The 21,181-nt window shown below is 40.8% G+C and overlaps 1 protein-coding gene across 4 annotated transcripts in view; it reads left to right on the top strand.

Moving 5' to 3' along the window:
- Anln (anillin, actin binding protein) overlaps positions 1 to 20,893 on the top strand; it is a 63,027-nt gene extending 42,134 nt beyond the window's left edge. For 3 of the 4 annotated variants that reach the window (XM_006982372.4, XM_076575869.1, XM_076575871.1), the window contains exons 21-25: positions 849 to 902; positions 10,252 to 10,338; positions 12,042 to 12,149; positions 18,909 to 19,081; positions 19,604 to 20,893. In XM_006982372.4, the coding sequence (XP_006982434.1) occupies positions 849 to 902; positions 10,252 to 10,338; positions 12,042 to 12,149; positions 18,909 to 19,081; positions 19,604 to 19,727 (546 nt within the window). In that variant the 3' untranslated portion in view covers positions 19,728 to 20,893. The remainder of the gene's footprint in view (positions 1 to 848; positions 903 to 10,251; positions 10,339 to 12,041; positions 12,150 to 18,908; positions 19,082 to 19,603) is intronic. The other variant, XM_006982373.4, reaches the window with a different exon arrangement.
- Positions 20,894 to 21,181: the final 288 nt, after the last annotated feature.

Genomic DNA, 21,181 nt, shown 5'->3' with positions numbered 1-21,181 from the left:
CTAGCCTTGAACTTCCTCAGTCCTCCTGCCTTAACCTCTCACTGTTGAGATTGTAGGGATGTGCCAGCCATATCTTTTTAACTTAAGAGATTTCTTTCCCATACTTCCTAGATCTAATGCTTCAAATTTATTTATTTGACTTAAGGTCTATAGCCCAAGCTACCCTCAGTCTTGTTATGTGTAGCCAAGGCTGACAGAGCTCCTGATCTTCCTGTCTCTGCCTCTGAATGGCTGACCCTACCAGCATGGGTAATCATGCCTGGCCAGACTGTGTTTAGTACTTCTTGACCTCAGCCTTCCTCCACTCCATCCCTTCCTTTCTTGTCTCCCTTCTCCATCCCTGGTAATCACTGTTGACATTCAGATTGACTTGTACATGTGGGAAGAACATGCTGTCTTTGGATATTGTGTATTATTAACGGTTTCCGTAGTCAGAACATAGAGGTAAACTGCATGAAGAAGAGGCGTGGCTTCTGTCATTGTGCAGCTTGTGATTGACAGTTCCCCCTCTGCTAGCACTGCAGGTGGACCTCGGTGCTCATACGTGCTACACTGGTAACTTTTGCATTCTGAGCAAAGTCACTTCATTTCTCAGGGATCTCATTTGTCCCCATGGGAATATTAGATTAATACAAGCCAGTCTAACATTAAAACTAGGAAAGTATTATTTTCGGTTGATAGACAAAGTGCTGGCCTTGTTTAATTTTGACTACTGTTAACACAAAAATTATTTGAACATGCTAATATCTAAAATTGTATGTAACTTTTATTTAGTAATTCGACTAGTATTAACACATTGAATGATACTGGATCTTTTTGTTTCTTCTTTTCTTTTTTGTTTATTTTAGATAAATTTTGATGTAAGAGAGCAGGAGGCACTGGGCTATTTGTTCCAGGAAAAGGTTGCTTTGTTTTCTTTACTTAAAATTAATGTGCTTAAGAAATCATTTTCTGTCTGTATTATTTCTTAATCATGTTATGTTAAAGCTGCTGGTTGAGTATATGTTCTGATGAATAAATTGAATTTAATAATTAAAAAAAAAACTAATGTCCTCTTCAAACCAATAGCTAATCCTTGATTTTTGGTCCATGTGTGTTTGTCTCACTAACCAACCACTCCTGTATACTTTTGGTTTACTTGAATAATTGATAATATCTATGCAGAGACAAAAAATTCATTCTGTGGGCTCTTATATGTATATGGGCATCCTTTTTCTTTTTCATAATTCTTTATAGTTTTCTTTAAAATTTCTAAATTTTTTTTCCTTATAGGTTTGCTTTAGAATTTTCTCTATATACTTTCTACCATTTGTGATTTTTGTTGTTGTTGTTTTGTTTTGTTTTGTTTTTTGAGACAGGGTTTCTCTGTGTAACAGCTTTGGCTGTCCTAGAACTCGCTCTGTAGACCAGGCTGGACTCAGACAGAGAACTCTGCCTGCCTCTGCCTCCAGAGTGCTGGGACTAAAGGCGTGTGCCACTACTGCCTGCCTTTTTTTTTTTTAAAGACAGTTTTATTTATCCTTGGCTAGATTTAAACTTTCTATGTAGCCAAAGATGACCTTCAGCTTCTGATCCATCAACCTTGCAAGTTCTGGGATCACAGCCATTGGTCTTCATGGCCAGATACTGGATGCTGGGAATTAAACCAGCACTTCATGCATGCTAGGCAAGCTCTCTACCACTGGGCGACATTCCTGGCCCATGTTTTATAATTTTTTGAAATCTATATTCATTTTCATATTGATTTTTTTTTCTGAGTACTAGTTAGAATAGAAAATTAATAACTATGTTTAAGGCTAAAATTATTCTGACTTCTGATATACTGAAAGAACTATTGGTGTGATAATTTAAAACTGTATGTATAATAAAGTGTATGGGTGTGGGGCTATGCTGTGTGTGCACCGTGTGTGTCTCTGGTTCCTGCACAGGCCGCAAGGAGAGCGTTAGATGCCCAGAACCACAAGTGGAGATGGCTGTGTTGTCTGAGCTGAAACCTAATTTAAACGCTGAACCCTGGCACTTCAGTGATGAGTCTCAGTCAGCTGCAGACTTAAACCCCTTATTTCAATGAAATCCAGATTTCTCAGCTTTATACTTTATTGGGAAAAGGATGCTCCAAAGCTCAGCTGACCTGAAGGAGCCTCTTAGCTATAGATAGAGAGATTTCCTTTAGGAAAAGTCAGTTCAAATATTTTTAGAGAAAACAGTAATAAAGTGAAACAATTATAGACTGACATGATTTTGAGCTTAGAAGTAGAATGATTAGGTTTTTTTTTTTTTTTTTTTCTTCCTTAGACGGGGTCTTTCTATGTAGCCCTTTCTGGCTGGGAGCTCTATGTAGACCAGGCTGGCCTTGAACTCACAGTTATCCACCTGCCTGTGCACCAAGACACCTGGCTGGTTAGGCATTCTTATCTCTTTGAAGAAATCCAGTGTGTGCCTTTTGAACTGTGTACCTGTCTCCCTTTCACTCTGAAATATGCCAGTGCGTGATGAGTTGCATTATTTATCCTGGCTCTAGGTTACAGTTTATATCTCTTAATCATCAGTGAAGTGAGGATGGCTTAAAGAGACTCATGCTTAACAGACGAGGGCAAGAACATTTTCATCTTATGTGTTAGTAAGAAAGATTTAATCTTTCTTATATGAATGGGTAACCATTCATGCTTTAATTTGGAAGAAAATATCTATCAAACTTTTAATTAGTAGTAGTAATGTAGTTTCAGTTTTAGATGTTTAAAATTTTGTTTTGTCTGAGTGAGTGAGTGAGTGAGTGAGTGAGTGAGTGCGTGCGTGCGTGTGTGTGTGTGTGTGTGTGTGTGTGTGGTGTATAGGGTACTGGGATTCAAACTGAGGGACTTGTGCATGGTAGGTACCTTTCACCTATTTTGTCAATTTTTACATTGTATATTTTAAACTTTCTGATGAATTGTTCCATTTATCTCTGATCTTTATTGTTTTAGATTTGTTTTTCTTTTTTTAAATAATTTATTTTTGTTTCATGTGCATTGGTGTTTGGCCTGTGTAGGTCTGTGGGAGGGAATAGATCCACTGGAACTTGTTACAGACAGTTGGGAGCTGCCATGTGGGTGCTGGGAATTGAACTCCAGTCCTCTGGAAGGGCACCCAGTGCTTTTAACAACTCCGAGCCATCTCTCCAGCCCCTAATTTGTTTTTCTTTTCTGAGGGTCTTCTCATGTAGTCCAAACTGACCTCAGATTTGTTGCGATCCTCCACCTCAGCCTCCTAAATGCTGGAACTACAGGAATAGGAGGCCACAGCTGCCCCTGCTCCTTTTCGTCCCGTTTGTGTTGTCCGATGTGAGCGTTGTCAGAGGGGCATGGTGTGGCTGTGCTTTCTGCCTTCCCTTCCTCCTTGTCAGTCTGCCTCACGTTCGGGGCTTAGGTACAGCCTGTTGGAGCATGCTTGTTAACTAATCTGACAAGTCTTTTCTATTTGTCCTTTTCATTGAACTGTTTAGTTCATTTGCCTTTAATGCCACACAAATGTGGGTAAATTACACAGTTAGTGTAAAAAAAAAAAAGCTTAAAAAATAAACCATAAACACTTTATCAGGGTTACCAAGGAACTTCCAGAATGTTTAATCTTCGTTCTTCGGGGATTATGCATTCACAGAATAGGCCATCATGTCATGCACTCCCTGTGGGCCTCGATTAGATGCCCACACATTGTTCTCCTTTTCAGTGATGCACACGTTACACAGGGCCTTCTTGGTCTCCTGGCAAGAGCGGCCGAGCAAGCTTCAGTTCAGCTCTCCTGAGCCTCGGGTGGGCTGGTGGGACTTGCAGGTGCCAGATCTTAGCGTCTTTCCCTCTGAAAGCACAGACACAAGTGCGTGTGGGCTGAGCTCCCAGGCCTCAGCTCACCCGAGCCTCCGGTTCCGACCTCTGCGGTTCCGACCTCTGCGGTTGCTCTCTTCTCCCCTTTGTGGAACTGGCTTTATACTGCGTGAGCTCGGCTGCTCTTGAGCTGACTCTGTAGCTAGGCTGGCCTCTAACTTGGCACTCCTCTTGTCTCAGTGTCCAGAGTGGCTAAAACTGAGGTTTGGCTTTTGAGTAGTTCTGCTTCAGTTTTCTTTCAGATACCTTGAGAATGAGTGTAGCACAAATTCTAATTGATCTTAATAAAAACCCAGAGTCAGATATCAGGGTGTAAGCTGAAAGATCAGAGAAGCATTGCAGCAGCCACTAGTGACTTCTTACCTCTAGGAATCCTCCACCCCGCCTTATCACTTCCTCTCACCCAGCCATATTATCACTTCCTGTTTCCTCTTCCCAAGTGTGTGTACCACTGCCTGGCCTCTAGTGGCTGGCTCCGCACTCTGATCTCCAGGAAAGCTTTATTTGTTAGAGCACAAACAAAATATCACCACAAATGAGCTAGACCCTCTGATCTCCAGCCTGCCTGCAGCTAGTGTTTACTAAGATGCCGGTAGGCAGGGAAGCCTGGCGGGTAGGCCACTCACCCCTCAGCCACTAAAGTTTGTCCTTTGACTACACAATGCACTGTGAATGGCAGTCCTGCACCTCTGCTTGGGCCTTGCCCCGGGGATAAGGTGGTTCTGGTTTGGCTCACCTAGCAGAGGCACACATCTTCCTGGAATTCAGTACTTCCCGTCTGCTTTTGGACTGCTTTGATGTCTTTATCTTAGCTCAAAGACTGGGGAAACAAGTTTTTGATACCTTTTTTATTTTATTTTTGAGATTATAATATTATTACATAATTTCTCCCTTCCCTTTCCTCCCTTCAAACTCTTACATATACCCTGTTCTTGCTCTTTTTCAAATTCATGGCCTCTTTAATAGGCAGTCATGTTGGTGAAACTTTCTGTGTATAGCTTCTGACGTTCCTAGGAGACACATCTTACTGCAGACTCCCTGATCCTCTGGCTCTTACCGTCTTTCCTCACCCTCATCCACATGTTGCCTGAGCCTTGGGAGCAAGAGTTGGCTTGTAGATGTATCTGCTAGGCCAGGGCTCCACAACTCTGTGTTTTGGTTAGTGTAGTTTTCTGCAATGGTCTCCATCTGTTGTAAAGAGCAGTTAGTTTTTGTTGTTGTTAAGCTTACCCAGATTTATGTTTTTTTTGTTTTGTTTTGTTTTTATTGTTAAAGTGGAAAAAAGTGGGCTTTTTGTAAGTTTTCATCTCTAAATTAGAAATGGAGTTCTGGGCACTTGATTGTATAAATCTTCCAAATATACAGTAGGAGAAATGTGGTAAACAGAATTTGGGAGTAATTTTGAGGGTATTGTTTGTCCAGAGTTGTTATATCAGCTGCGGTAAAGAGCGAAGAGTCACCACATGGTGCAGTAATAGATGTGGGGTGCAGACTCATCACACAGAGACTGAACAGTGCTCCTGCAGCGGGAGTTGTGTGCTGGGTTGAGGAAAATGTTTTTAGTTGGCATGTAGGTCCATAAGCTTTAGTTTTCTTCTATTTCAGGAAAAATTAGAAACATAAATTAGCAAGGGAAAAAAATAGGTTTACTTATAGCTTGGCCTAACTGGGGAAAATAGCATTTCCTATGGCAGTGTTAAAATTTTATAGAAAAAATTGAACCTAGAACCAGGAAATACGCATATGTCACTTTGTGAGAAATTGTCTGAAATTCCCTTTGAGGAGGCAACTCCCCCTCGTGCCAGAAGTTAGTCTTTGCCTCCACCAGCTTGAGATTTGTGGGGAAATTGAAATTCTTTTGAGGCCATTGTTTTGGGGTCTCTTTCAGGGGTGAGTTTGTGTGTATTGTCAGAGATGCTTAACTTGAAATGATCTCATACCCTGATAATCTCATCATAAATTGAAAATTCACTTAAGATACCTAAAGCTGCTCTGTGGCTTAGCCCTCCCTTCCACAAAGATCCCAGCAGCCTGTGCTTGGACAAATTCATCTCTCACAAATCCTACTGTGTAAGAAAGTAATGAATACCTCGTGTACTTTGTTGAATATTTTAATCGGTAAAAGCTTGCTGAGGATGTGAGACACCATAAAGTAACAGTTGCCTCTCTATGGCTGATGAGAAGCTGTGGCAGGTAATGATGTCTGTCTCTGAGAGACTTAACAGTGTTGTGCCACACCTTGTTAGCCTAGGAAAGACCAAAATTCAAAGTGCAGTCTCTACTGAATGCGTGCTTGCTTTTCGAACAGTTATAAATATCAAACACCATAAATTGAGTTGTTATAACTTGTTAAGAATATTTCTTGCCGGGCAGTGGTGGCGCACGCCTTTAATCCCAGCACTCGGGAGGCAGAGGCAGGCGGATCTCTGTGAGTTCAAGGCCAGCCTGGGCTACCAAGTGAGCTCCAGGAAAGGCGCAAAGCTATGCAGAGAAACCCTGTCTCGGGAAAAAAAAAAAAAAAGAATATTTCTTGTGTGTTTGAATTTCTTTCCTTTAAAACAAACGTGTTTTTCTTGTAATAAATGATGTACATGAAAGCTAATCTACAGTAATATAGGAAGTCCGCCCACAGTTCCCTGGAGATTGACACAGGAGGAAACCTGGAGGTGAGGAGAATGTATGACTGGGACTGTGGTCATGCTGGATAGACTCAAAAGAGCTGTGAACGCTTTGTTCAAGGGGCAGGCAAGATGGCTTGGCTACAGCCCTTGCTGCTCAAGCCTTTGGACCTGAGTGTGATCACTGGAACCGTGTAAAGGCAGAAGGAGAGAACGAACTCCATCAAAAGTGTGCTGTGTGCACACATAAAAATAATAAATATATAAAATAGTCCAGACAGTAAACTGTATAAAAAATTTAAATTTAGATAACTGTAAAGACCTTATGGCAAAATTCAGTGAGTTTTGACAAGTTACATATATTACCATTTGGCTAACACCAAGCAAGGCTTACAGCTTTCCATCACTCCTCATGATCAGTCCCAACCACACAGACCTGTTCTCACGTCTGCCCTCATAGGTTAGTTTTGCTCATCGTTAAACTTCCTTTAAAAATGGAACCACATGTTTGTTCTTTTGAGTCTAACCTTTTTTGCTCAACATGATAGGTTTTGAAGCTTATTCATGTTATGTGTTAGGAGTTCGTTGTTTCTAAAATGATCAGCTGGATATGGTGGTTCACATCTTTAATCCCAGTACTTGAGATAGAGATGGATGGACCTCTATGAGTTTAAGGTCAGCCTGAATTACATAGTGAGGCCATCTTGATGATAAAAAGAAAAAGAAAAAAATAAATAAAAAACTTTCCACACATGTACACACACAGATCTATAAATAAAAAATGATTCATTGAGTTAGAATTCATTCAACAAAAGTAGAAACTTTGAAATGAATGTTTTAGTGGCACTTAATACATTCATGGCCATGGACAGCCATCGTCTCTATTTCCAAGACAAACCCACGTCTCCAAAAGTGAGTTCTTTTCTTCTGCGATGACTTTTGAGTCGCTTCTGTGGTTGTATGTGCATGTAATTGTATGAGTGCCTCTCTTTGAGTTTTTGAGCTTATATCCAGGAAATGACTGGGGAGTCATAGTGATAACTTGGCCTAGCCTTCTAAAGAGCCACCGGTAATATGCAGTTGCACTTCCCATGGTTCTTCTCGTTAGAGACATAACCTTCCTGGGAGCTGGGAAGTGGCGTACTGGTTTGGGCGGCCTCTACCCTCTCGTTTGAGGCCGTCCTCTTGCCAGGACTAAGTGTGAGCCACCACAGCCACCCTTCTTGTGAGTCTGACTTGCATTGCCTTTGTCCTTTGGTTCTGTTGTGGAGTTCTTGGCTTTCCCAGGCACCGCACGTGGGCCATCATTTGACTGACATGGTGTTTTTGCTTCTCAGCTGTGTGCGTAGTTCAGACATAACTTTGAGAACCAACTCCTTTGTCTCGAACTGAGAAGAGTGATCGGTGTCATGATAGTCCTTTTGTAAATTGCATTTGTTTACTTTGTGTGTGTGCTTGTGCATGCCATATCACTTGTATGTAAGTTCAGGGACAGTCTCTCCTTCCTCTGAGTGGGTCCTGGGGATGAAAGCCAGGTTTAAGGCTTGGTGGCCTCTTTGTGTTGTCTGGAGACAAAGCCTCAGGCAGCCAGGCTGGTCTTGAATTTGCTCTGCAGCTGAGGATGAGCTTGAACTCTATCCCAGGCTCCACCTCCCACTGCCTGGATGCAATTTGTGCCGCCACTCTTGGCTATAATTCTGTTAATTGTTTTTAAAGGTTCCTATTAAAACATATTAATATACACATTAGTGCATTTTAGTTTGTTTTTCTCTTACTGCACATTCACTCCAGAAACACAAGCCCCTTTTGTGACACCACTGAAGAAAATGTCTTTCCCTCCCCCATCAACTGTCAATCTCCCTGTAAATCCTCAGGGAGGGGTGAGGCCCTAGGACCACCTTCCCTCCTTGACAGGCCTAACCTTGCAACGTTAGTTCCAGAATCACAGCTGCGGTGAGTTCCAGAATGCGCTGACCAGGTCGTGATCCCTGAAGTTAGCACGTTGCACACCACTGCCCTCTGTCATGTCAGTCCCCTCATCCGCACTCAGCAGCCTGTATCTTGACCAGTTGTGAGTCTCTGGACTTCGTTCTTGACTTCTGAGGAACCTCTTTTCTGAAAGGCCTTTAATTTTGATGAAACTTCTTTTATTTTCGTGTTATTCGTGCTTCTTATATCATACCTGACAGTTCATTGCTAGATCTATGATCGTGAAATTTTACTTCTGTTTTCCTCTAAGTTATTTTGGTGATATTAGCTCTCATATTTAAGTTATAATCTATTCTGGGTTAACTTTTATGTATGTTATAAGGTCGAGGTCTAACTGTCCTGCTCAGTGGTTTGTTTGGTTTTTTTTCCAACTTGACAAAAGCTAGAATCATTTGAGATTAAGAAACCTCAATTGAAGCCGGGCGGTGGTGGCACACGCCTTTAATCCCAGCACTCAGGAGGCAGAGGCAGGCGGATCTCTGAGTTCAAGGCCAGCCTGGTCTACAGAGTGAGTTCCAGGAAAAGCGCAAAGCTACACAGAGAAACCCTGTCTCGAAATGAGGAAATAGTTCCACCAGATTGGCTTGTGGGCAGGCCTGTGGGGCCCTTTCTTAATTGATGTGGAAGGGCAGTGGCACTACTAAGCAGCTAGTCCTGGGGTGTATAAGACGGAAGGCTGAGCAAGCTAGTAAGCAGCACTCCTTCCTGGCTTCTGCTTCAGTTCCTGCCCCTCAGGTTCTGCCCTGCCCGCCCTCAGTAAGGGACTGTGACTAGACGTGTAAGATGAAGTACATCCATTTCCCTCCAAGTCCAGTGAAGACACCGGTGCCCTTCACTTTTGCATGTGAATTTCCAGTTTTCTCAATACCAGTTGTTCAAGACTGCTCTATTTCTTAGACTAGTCTTGGCAAGGTTTTCAAAAATTAATTGGCAAAAGAGCTACAAGAAATAATTGCATATCCCTGTTGGGCTCGTTTCTGGTCTCTAGTACCGCAGATTGAGTCAGGCCTTGTGCGTGCTGTCCAGGTCCTCCGCCACATCTTCAGCCCTTGCCTGGCTCTCGGTCCTGCTCCATTTGCCTGGGTATCTGTCCCTCTGCTGCTGTCACACTGTCCCATTACTGAAGCTTTGAACTAATTCGTGACACTGGGAAGGATGATTCATCCAGGTGTTCTTTTTGATGATTTTGTGTTTACAGCCCCTTGCAATTTCATATAGATTTAAGGATTGGCTTCCTCTTTCTGTGGTTCGGTTTTCTTTTTTACTACATAATGCTGCGTTCTAGGAGTGTACACAGTTGGTCTATCCAGCCTCCTCCTGATAAAGGAGCCAGCAGCTCTTAGTCTCAAATCTCCTGTCTTTTCTCATTTATTTGGAGTTTGGGACTTTTGTTTTTGTAAAATTCTACCCTGAATGAATTTATTCTTTTTTTAATGATTTATTATTTATTTTATGTGCATTGGTGTTTTGTCTGCATGTTTCTGTGTAAAGGTGTCAGAAGCTGTGGAACTGGAGTTACAGAAGTTGTGAGCCATGTGGGTGCTGAGAATTGAACTCAGGACTTCTGGAAGAGCAACCAGTGCTCTTAACCACTGAGCCATCTCTCCAGCTTCTGAATTTATTCTTTAATTAAAAGTACCTGTTGCTAAGGAACCAGTGGCTCTTTTATGCTACAGCTTTAGAATATGATTTTATTTTCAAGGTAGTGTTCTGTGTTCATGCTTTGTCAAGAAATATCACACTGTGGAATGCTTTTACAAATAATTTCCCCCTTTTCTTCACAGGTACCTTTTTTATCTCCTTTGGAAGGTCATATCTGTTTAAAAATCAGCTGTCAAGTGAATTCAAGTGTTGAGGAGAAAGGTTTCCTAGTGAGTACCACCCATCCCGTTCTTCATGACCTTCTCTTCTGTCTTCCCGAAGGAAGAAAGCCTGTGTGATTCCGTGATCAGTTGGTTTTGTAAGCGTTCCCTCTAAGCCACTCACTGTGCTGACGTTGGGATATAATTCACAAAGAAGAGGATCTCTCTACTTGCAGGAGCTTTAAATTTTTTAATTGTATTTATTTATTTGGGAGGTGCACATGTATTCCACAGTGTGTTTGTGGAACTTGCAGAAATTGATTCTCTCTACCTTGTGGGTTCTGGGGATCAAACTTAAGTCGTGAGGCTGGCAGTAAGTGCCATTATCCGTTAAGCCAACCCGCTGGCCCAGGAGGAGCTGTGAGTTTAGTATGGAGGAAGGAAGTGAGCCAGCCAGTGCCTTATAGGAGACAGCGTAGGGCACACCGCTGTGAGCTGAGGGCAGAAGCCGCTGGGTACCAGCTCCTAACCTGCTCATGAAGTCAACAGAGGGAAGGAGGGAAATGCTGCAGCTTGTGGACAGTGTCCTGGGTGTCCCTTCCCTCTCACCCCAACCCAAAGAGAAGGAGGAGAGTGCTGAATATTTCAGGATATTAAAGCTGAGCCTGGGGACAGAGGTCGGGAATGAGGAGAAGACTGTGTGTGGTCAGAGAAATGAACCGAGTAGTTTAAAGAAATTGGACTTCATGCAGAAGCCAATTGAATGACTATTATGGAGTTTTACCAGATGAAAATAACCACATTTGGGGTTTAGGAAAATCGCTATGACTGGTGTGTAGAAGGTGGACTAGAGAGCAGAAATCCTGAAAGATGGGCTAGCTCACTAAGTCGGAGCCACTCCACATGAAATGAGAGAGAGCAGCTGGGATGAGAAAGGCTGGCATGGGTAATGATGGGCAGGTCCTAGTGACCTGTCTGCAGGGACTGATCTGGCCTTACACAAGGTGGGTGGTGGGTGCTGCGGAGAAGGCCTGCGGGGAGGGACCTGCTCCTCTCTCTGACACAGAAGTGGTGGCTTCTGTCTACATTCTGCTGTGGAAAACGGCAGCTGCCTGGAGATGTTGGCCCCGTCTCACAAAGAATAGACATTGGCCATCTCAGTCTTGCCGTTACTCCCTGATATATTTGGTTTGGTTGCTTTTTTCTTTCTTTTTTCCCCCTTTTTAAGGACTTTCCTAGCACTGGTCATCCTGGCACTCACAGAGATCCACCTGCCTGTGCCTCCTGAGAGCTGGGGTTAAAGGCGTGCACCAACACAGCTCCATGCTGTAATTTTTTGCTGTCACTGTTTTATCGCATTTGATAATCTAACCATCCTTAAACATTACTCAGTCTCTTATCTTTTTAAACAATTAAAAATTCATTATAAAGAACTTAAAAATAAAAAAACATCACATAGTGAGATTTCCCATGTCTGAAGTCTCTACATCCCAGTGAACTTCTACACCGTTTGGACAGCCATTCGGAAGTTTACACTTTCACTGTGAATTGTCTCTGTGTGGCTCTGGCTGACCTTGAACTCACAGTGATCACAAGCACCGTGCCCGGCTTGATCTAGATATTCTTAAATGCATTTTGATGGGGACAATCTGACTTTCATTACTGAAGTAAAAGATACAATAAACTCATACAAATAGACTTTCACATAAAAATGTCACAGATATGGACATTTTTCTTAGTTTTCTAATGTCAGTGTTTCAATTGACTTCCAGACAATATTTGAAGATGTTAGTGGCTTTGGTGCCTGGCATCGCAGATGGTGTGTTCTCTCTGGAAACTGTATCTCCTATTGGACTTACCCAGATGATGAGAGGAGAAAGGTAAAGTGACACAACTCTGCTGGGCTTTTGTGGTGCTCCATGAGTGAATGTCCCCTGACCCCGCCCCTCCGTCCCCTTCTGTATGCATTAACAAGTCACTGTTCATGACTTGCTTGTGTACCCTTCTACCACCAAAAATAGACAACAGTGATTATATGTGCATCTATGAATCATTTCCCTTGTCCTCCTACTTCCCTCCTAACTGGTGCTGGAGACTGAGCCCGGCCTTGTATTAGTATACCTCCTTACTGCTTACCTGAATCCCCAGACTCTTTTTATGGATTTGTCTTTTTCAAACAAAACAAGCACTTTTATAATTAATTATTATTTTAGAAGATATCCAGATATCTTTCTAAAGCAATAGACATAATGTTTTTTAATAGTTGCTAAACAGTTTTACGTTATACTAAATAGCATTATATTATAGTCATTAAAATTATTAATTTTTAGAAAAGATTTACTTCTTTTATGTGTATGAGTGTGTTGCCTGCATGTATATCTGCATCACATGTGTGCCTGATGCACATGGAGGCCAGTGAGAGGGCATCAGATCCCCTTGCAACTGGAGTTCAGATGGTTGTGAGCCACCATGTGGGTTTTGGGAACTGAACCTGGGTCATCTGTAAGAACTGTGAGTGCTCTTAACCACCGAACCATCGCTCTAGCCTCTAATTAAAATTATTGTTTAAAAATATATAGTCTAGCCGGGCGGTGGTGGCGCACGCCTTTAATCCCAGCACTCGGGAGGCAGAGCCAGGTGGATCTCTGTGAGTTCGAGGCCAGCCTGGGCTACCAAGTGAGTTCCAGGAAAGGCGCAAAGCTACACAGAGAAACCCTGTCTCGGAAAAAAATATATATATATATATAGTCTAAACATTTAAGAGATTCCATAAAGCTTTGTCCTCCCAGTCAATCCCAAATTCAACCAACTTTTCCGAGTTCTGGTAGTTACCTGGCATTGCCACAAGACTTCTTCTCTTTTGAAACATCCTTTTTCTCTAGATATTAGGATAGCTACACCAGCTTGTTTCTTCTGTGGTGTATGTTGGTGTGGGATTATCTATTGCTTGATTTTTCATGGATGTGTTTAGCTTCTTTGGGTTGAATTTTCCCTTCTAGTGCTTTCTGTAGGGCTGGGTTTGTAGACAGGTATTGATTAAATCTGGTTTTATCCTGGAATATTTTGTTTACTCCGCCTATGGTGATTAAGAGTTTTGCTGGGTGTAATAGTCTGGGTTGGCATCCGTGGTCTCTTAGTGTCTGCATGAGATTTGTCCATGATCTTCTAGCTTTCATAGTCTCTATTGAGTAGTCTGGTGTTATTCTGATGGGTTTACCTTTATATGTTACTTGGTCTTTTTCCTTTGCGGCCCTTAATATTTTTTCTTTGTTCTGTGTGTTTAGTGTTTTGATTATTATGTGGCGAGGGGACTTTTTTTTTGGATCCAGCCTATTCGGTGTTCTGTAAGCTTCTTGTATCTTCATATGTATTTCTTTCTTTAGGTTAGGAAAGTTTTCTTCTATGATTTTGTTGAATATATTTTCTGTGCCTTTGAGTTGGTATTCTTCTCCTTCTTCTATCCCTATTATTCTTAGGTTTGGTCTTTTCATGGTGTCCCAAATTTCCTGGACACAAGTTGTGTGATAATAGTGTGTTTTGTGTGTGTGAATGAGAATTTGTAAATGTTGAATTCTAGGCTTCGACAGTCATTGTCAGTGCAGATTAAGCTGCAAGTATTTATGCTTTAAAACTTAAATTATAAAGCTAGTTACGTCTTTCTAACAACTAGTTTTAATGTTTATGAGCATATTTTACCTACGTTACCTTTTCAGGATGTTGAGAAAGACGCATCACAAGCACAGGCTGGAGGCTCGGGGCTAGATGGTTTTGAGGAAGAGGTCTTGGTGGACTCTTTCATAGAGCAAAGGGAAGCAATGCCTTCTGGGAAAGGAGCTAAGTTTTAATCTAGTCTTTAAGATTAGAAGTCAAAAACAAAAAATATTAAGGAAAGGAAAACCTAATTGATCTTTGAAGTATTGTTATGTGGAATTGAGTGGGACTTTTGAGGCCTTTCTTCCAGAAAACAAGGACTTGGTTGTCAGGCCTATATTAGGCCTAAACCTTGGTGCCATGTAGTTGTACTTAAATCATTTCAATGGAAAGTGTCTTAGTGATTGGAACTTCTAGTGCAGTTTGGAGTTCTTCTACTTGAAAAATGTGATATTTGCATGGGATTGTTTGAATCTTGTTTTCTAGTCCCTCCCCATCACCACCCTCATAGTCTGAAGGTAGATTTTTCTCTTGATAAAGGAACAAAATTGGTGAACATCTTGTTTGTAAATAGGTATCTAGTAACTAGTGGTAAACTTGAAATGGTAGAATTCTTTAAAGCCTAATTCTAGATAGCCTTAAGAAAATGTATCTTAATTACTTTTGAACCTGTATTCACCTTGTTTTTTTCAAATATCTTAAGTTATATTTTCTTTTTCAGAGCTGCTTCTTATTTGGGGCTACTTTTTTTTTAATTGAGGCATAATTCATAAAAGGGTATATTGTTTTGATGAGACTTTTTACAACTGTGGCTGGATGTCTTTCTTTAGTCTTCCAAGAAGGGCCATTTTACTTTTTTGGAGTTACTTTTTAAAGTCATGAGGTCAACAACTTGGACTACTATGCATGTAAGTGCTAATGCAAATTAAAGCCCAAGTTGACCTCCAGCAGCAGTTCATTCTATGTTGACAGTGAGAGAACACTTTGCCTGTTAGGATACTGTTACTCGTGGACTGAAATGCTGAAGAAACCCCTCCCCCTATTTTTTTTTTTTTTTGGAAAAATCAAGGTATATTCTAGGGTTTCCTGGTTGACCTCAACAGATAAACTGAGATGATAATCTTAGTTCAGAAATGATCTGAATGTAGATTTACAGTCTACGTGTACAGCTGGCTAAGTGAGATCGCTTTCACAGTTCTGCATGTATCCCATCCGCTCCCTATTAGTCACTGAACTCTTAAAACTGGTATTATAACATTATCACAATGTTTTGCGCCAATTTTATAAACTTTACAGTGCAATATGTGTTCCTTTTCTGAGGCAAACCAAAGGTATATTTCTCAAGGTTCTGCTGCTATCAGCAGCGTTGATGGAGGATTTTTTATACATTTGTAATAGATAGAAATAAACCAGAAAGAAAGAAGAAAAAAAAAGTGGTGGAGGAAAAGGTGAACACTGCAAAAATACTCAAAAGGGCTGAGAGTTGCAAACGCCAAGAATGGCTTTGCATAATAAATGGAATAGAACAGCTCTGAACTATAGCTTACTTTTCCTGATTTGGTCTGACAGAATGATTGAATGTTTTTGTACAAAAATCAGACCCTTAAAAACAAGGATGTGGTGAGATTGTAAAATGGTGTGCCACTTTGGCAAAACAGTTTGGTGGTTGGTCAAAATGCAAAACATTGTTACTCTGTTACTCAACAATTCTACCCTTAGGAATATAACCTCAAACTACTGAAAATGTGCACCTATGAAACATGTATATGAAGGTTTACAGCAGTGTGTTACTAATAGTAAAAAAGCTAAAACAACTCAAATAGCTATCAAATACTGGAGAGAAATAAGATGTGGCTTATTCATACAATAGAATATTATTAAGACATAAAAATGAATGAGAAACTGACAGATTAAATGACTTTGGTGAACCTTCATAATTTCATTTGTAGATCTTTCCATTTCTAATTTATAAATACATTTGGGGTTATAAATTATAAATGTACTGCCTCCTGTCAGCACTGTATACTTCTATTTGATGATTTCTGTGTCAAACATTATATGGAAATGTTTCCAAGTATTTTCTGTATTAACTGTGAATGAATAGAACAAAATAAATTGCCTGTGATGGAAAAAAAAATAAATCTTAAATAATAAAAAAAAAAAAGAGATTCCATAAAGCATAAAAAGATAGTTTGAGTCAACTGTTACCAGTCTAGATGGGGCTCCCTATATGAATTTCTCTTCTACCAGAGATTGTGCATGCTAAAAGTGTGTTGCGCCTATGTATTCCATAGCATGTTAGTTGTGTTATTATAACTGCATGTTGTCAAACATTGCATGTATTATTTATTGTATATCTTGCTTTGGGGGTTAGCGTGGGATGTGGAACCAGTCTTGGTTGGCGAATGTTGCCCTAGTTTGTTCCTTTTCCTTGGAAGTGTAGGATTCTATTGTGAGAGCATGTCACAATGAATTGATTTATTCAGTTTGTGTACACTTAGATTTCCACATTGCTGTGTTTAAATGCACGTGTGTGGCTTTTAATAGAGCCAGTGAGGTTGAAGATAGAGAGCATGGAGAACGTGAACTATTATAGTTCTTGGAGCCAAGGTCATGGGAGGTGGGGAAATTAACCTAAGCCACACGTCACAGGATTGGCCTTTCTCAGAGAAGGGTATATATGTGGAATGCACAGTATTGTGCAAATCTAGTTGGTTTTTCTCTGCTGATAGTTCAAGTGATGCCATGGATGTTGAAATCAGTTTGTAGTTGCTGTCAGAGGTGTAGAGAGGAGCTAGGACTTGAGCCTTAGTAGGTGAATCACTCAGGCACACACTGAACATACTTTTCCTCTCTTGTTAGCTTTGTTCACAATTGAGTCCTGCAGCTGGCACTGTTCTTAGAAAAGCTTTCCGTTCCCACAGGCACTTGATATAGCATCAGCTTTTGTCAGGATGAGTGGGCTGTGCAGATTGCTCTTTGTGTTTGTGTCTGTCTATGTGTACATATACAACAACATTTATTACATGCAATTTTAGGTGAATATGGTATGATTCTCTATGGTCATTTCAGTTATTCTTAGTGTTGTTTATTCTTCCTCCCTACAATAGTACCTGCACCACGCCCCCAGCTAAACCTCCCCACCACTTCTTTCCTTTCCTCTTCATATACTTGCATCTGCTATTCCTCTGTCTGGAGGTCGTTCCTCACTCCCATGATCCATCCCCTTTCTTTCTTAGTTTCTGTATTTACCTCAGGTCATATGCTCACAGCTGGACTTAGAGCTAGGAGCCCCAGAAGAGAGCGAACATACAGTGTTTATCTTTCTGGGTCTAGATTATTTCACTCTATATTTTCTGATTACATACATTCATCTGTAAATCTCATGATTTCATTTTCTTTACAGATGAGTAGTATTCCATAGTGTGTATGGACCACATTTTCATTATCCAGTCATCAGTTGAAGGAAATTTGTGTTGTCTCCATTTCCTAATTATTGTGAATTAAGCAGCAGTGAACATGGCTGAGCAGCGATCTCTGGATAGGACGTTCAATCCTTTGGGCACACGCCAAGGAGTGGTGTGGCTGGGTCTTGTGCCTGATTTATCTGATTTATTTCTGCTACTGTAATATAATATCTTCTAGCTTCCTTCTGTCTCATCCTTCACAAATCACAAAGTTCGGGGGGGGGGGGGGTTGTTGTTTGTTTGTTTGGTTGGTTGGTTGGTTTGGTTTGGTTTTGGTTTTTTGAGACAGGGTTTCTCTGTGTAGTTTTGGTGCCTTTCCTGGATCTTGCTCTGTAGCCCAGGCTGGCTTCGAACTCACAAAGATTCTCCTGGCTTTGCCTCCTAAGTGCTGGGATTAAAGGCATGTGCCACTGCTGCCCGGCAGTTCTCTGTCTGTTTGTTTGTTTGTTTGTTTGTTTAAGGCAGAACATTAACCCATTGTATATGTATGTCACAATTTTTAAATAATTCCTATTTTAATGGACCCTTAGGTTTTTCCCATATCATAACTGTTGTGAATAATCCTGCAATGGGATTTCTTTGACACATTGATTTTATTTCCAGAGTAATCCCCCTAATCCTAGTACAGTGGTTCCCAACCTTCCTAGTGCTGTGACCCTTTAATACAGTCCTCATGTTGTGGGACCCCATCCACCCCAAAATTATTTCATTGCGACTTCATAACTGTAATTTTGCTACTGTTATGAATTGTTATGTAAATATTTGATATGTAGGATGGTCTTAGGCAACCACTGAGAAAGGGTCATTCAACCCCCTAAAGAGGTTGAGACCCTTAGGTTGAGAACCATTGCTATAATGGGACTGTAATGGATCAGATGGTAATTCTAGTCTTAAAAAATTTGAGGAACTTTCTGTTGTCTAAAATGAGTTTTTCTACATTGGTTTTTAATGATATACAATGTTTTGGATATGCACAGTGTATGTGTGAGAATGCATATTCAAATGTGTGCACATGTATATATGCTTATGTATACATAGTCATAAGATGGTAAATAGGGGTTTCCTAAAAGTTCACATGGGAACATAGATTTATACTATTGAGTATGCACCCAAACCCAAATGGGCCAGATCAGTCATTGCCTGTAGTTCCTGGATTGTTTTCTTTTGTGTTTGAATAGAAACTGGCTGTTATCAAGTGTTTGACAAAGGAAAAACTTGTTCCCATTGTTTAAAGCAGACATATGTGCAGCCTGATGCAGGTGAGGGTCCTAGGGCTGCCAATGGGTTGTTAAGTTCATTGATCAGAGAGGGTGTGTGTGTGGCCCAAGCCTGGTGAAGTCCCAGGCTGCTAAGCCATTTCCCATGCTTGGCTGCATCATGCCTATTTGTTTCTGGTTGTTAAATATTAAATTTTAAAGAACAACTTTCTAACTTTATGCCAACTTAAGCATTGCCTAATGCTTACTGATTTAAATAACCTTGCTTGTTTCCTACTAATACTTTCTGTATTTTATTTTTAAGAATCCCATAGGAAGGATAAATCTGGCCAATTGTATCAGTCATCAGGTAGAACCAGCCAACAGAGAATTTTGTGCAAGACGCAACACTCTGGAATTAATTACCGTCCGACCACAAAGAGAGGACGACCGAGAGACTCTTGTCAGCCAATGCAGGGACACACTCTGTGTCACCAAGTATGTACTGGTCCCGTGTTGTTTCTGTCAACTAAGTAATTGCCAGCTTTAGTCTTAGGCTTGTGGAAAATATTAATGATGGTCTGGTTGAAGGTTAGCAAGCTGAACACAAAGCAGCTTGAGGAAAGGATTCCCCTGTCCCAGATGACTCTAGTTGTGCCAGTCAGCAAAGACTGCCCAGCACAGATGCCCAAGAAAAGCCTGAAGATGGTCTTCAGGGAGCGGGTTGTGATGAGGGGTGGAGGTTAGGACGTGACACAGTCTACTCATCCTGTTGCTGCCGGATAGAGATACGGGGATGTGTATAAGTCACTCGATAAGACCTGAGCTTCCATCTCAAAAACCGAGAACACTGAGAAATGAGTGTGAGCTATGGTTAGTTACGCAGCCAAGAGTGACAGTGCTCTGTTGTGCTCTTCCCCGTGGGGCTCTTGTCTTGGTTTGTAGGGATTTGTGTTCTCCTAGCAAGGGTGTGGGGCATGGAATGGTGGGAGGGAGGCTGACTTCTGCTTGCCCTTGCAGGAACTGGCTCTCTGCTGATACTAAAGAGGAGCGGGATCTCTGGATGCAGAAACTCAACCAGGTGATTGTTGATATTCGCCTCTGGCAGCCTGATGCTTGCTACAAGCCGGTTGGGAAGCCTTGAAGTGTGGGAACTTCCGCATCATGGAGAGGCTTCGATTGCTGTGTCAAAAGTGTCTTAAGAAGACATAGTTAGGAGCATCAGATTTACAAGTTGTATTTTATGCTTTAAATGTAAAGGGGTCTGTGCAAATATTCACTACATATTATGCAGTATTTATATCTTTTCTATGTAAAACTTCACCCAGTTTCCCTTGCATTCATAAGTGTTTGACAGGCAATTCATGAGTCTCATTTTCTAGAAACCTAATTAGCCAGTTATTCGTGACAAAAAAAAATCTTAATCAAGTTCAGAGTTGTCCTTTAGAGCTTTGCTTTTGAGGTATCAAGGTCTCCTCTAGGTCACAAACAGAAACCTCTGGTTTGATGATTCCCTCTCCAGCCTCAGTGGTTTTTTAAAGAGGTTGTGATCATTCATGGCTCATGAGATGGTTTGTTGCTATAGTACTGAATGCACTCTCAAAGAGTTTTGCAGAAACATGTTCAGTGATAGGGATAAGACAAGACAACAAAAGCTTATTAGTTTAATATGGACTTGGGGCTACTTTCTGAAGAGATGTGGAGATAGTGACACTATGTGATATTTGGAGCTAAGTATTTTGTATAGAAGCATTAAAAATCACATGGCTTGCATTCACTCCGTTTCTATTTATGCAGTGTGGTGCACATTTTCATAGTATTCAAGCTTTATTAAATAGTTATTTTTTCATCTAGCTTAGGGATTCCTCATTAACATTAGTTTTTCCTCTTATCATAAGAACAAATGTAAATTGAAGAACATTTACATAAAAAGATTTAAATTTTTACCAAGCTGCTGTGAATTACTACTTTGCTTGCCAAAGTTCTTGTCTTTTTCTTTCCTTTCATATCCATCTATGACAGTTTCTAGAAGTGTTTTGAGATCATTGGAAAAAATAGTAAGCCATATTACCTCTAAAAGCCCAATACCTTCTTGCAATTTAGAAATGTTGAAATGCATGGCTTCAGTTTTTCAGTACAGTTTGAATTTCTTCTCTGACTGTTAATTATTGATGGTTTCATTTATAAACACTAAATCCTATTACCTGCCATTATATTTCTTACTCATCTAAATGTGTTTTTTCTTATGTATATTACAAAAATATTTTATGACTGCCTACATAAATAAATAATTGTAAATGGTCAAAAGAATCGTGTATTTAAGAAATGCTGTGTGTGGTGTAATTGCTGGTACCCTCCATGTTTTCCTCTCCAGCCTAATGTTTCCCTTACTGAACGTATTTGGTGGTGGGGTTAAATGAGCAGGGAATTCCAGAACGTGGTGATGGAGTGAGTATTTGGAGAGGCAGTGGGTGAGACTGACAGTGATCAGCAGCTAGAACAAGGGACGGACTGAATGGGACTGAGGAGGTGGTCCTTCATACTACTGTTTCTTTTCAAATAGTCATTGCCTGCTGTGGTGCAGAAATGCAAGAGGCA

The sequence above is a fragment of the Peromyscus maniculatus genome, chromosome 7, assembly GCF_049852395.1.
Source record: "Peromyscus maniculatus bairdii isolate BWxNUB_F1_BW_parent chromosome 7, HU_Pman_BW_mat_3.1, whole genome shotgun sequence".
NCBI classification, from domain to species: Eukaryota; Metazoa; Chordata; class Mammalia; order Rodentia; family Cricetidae; genus Peromyscus; species Peromyscus maniculatus.
Note: the sequence above shows the minus strand (reverse complement) of the source record. Positions and strands in the feature narration are given on the sequence as shown.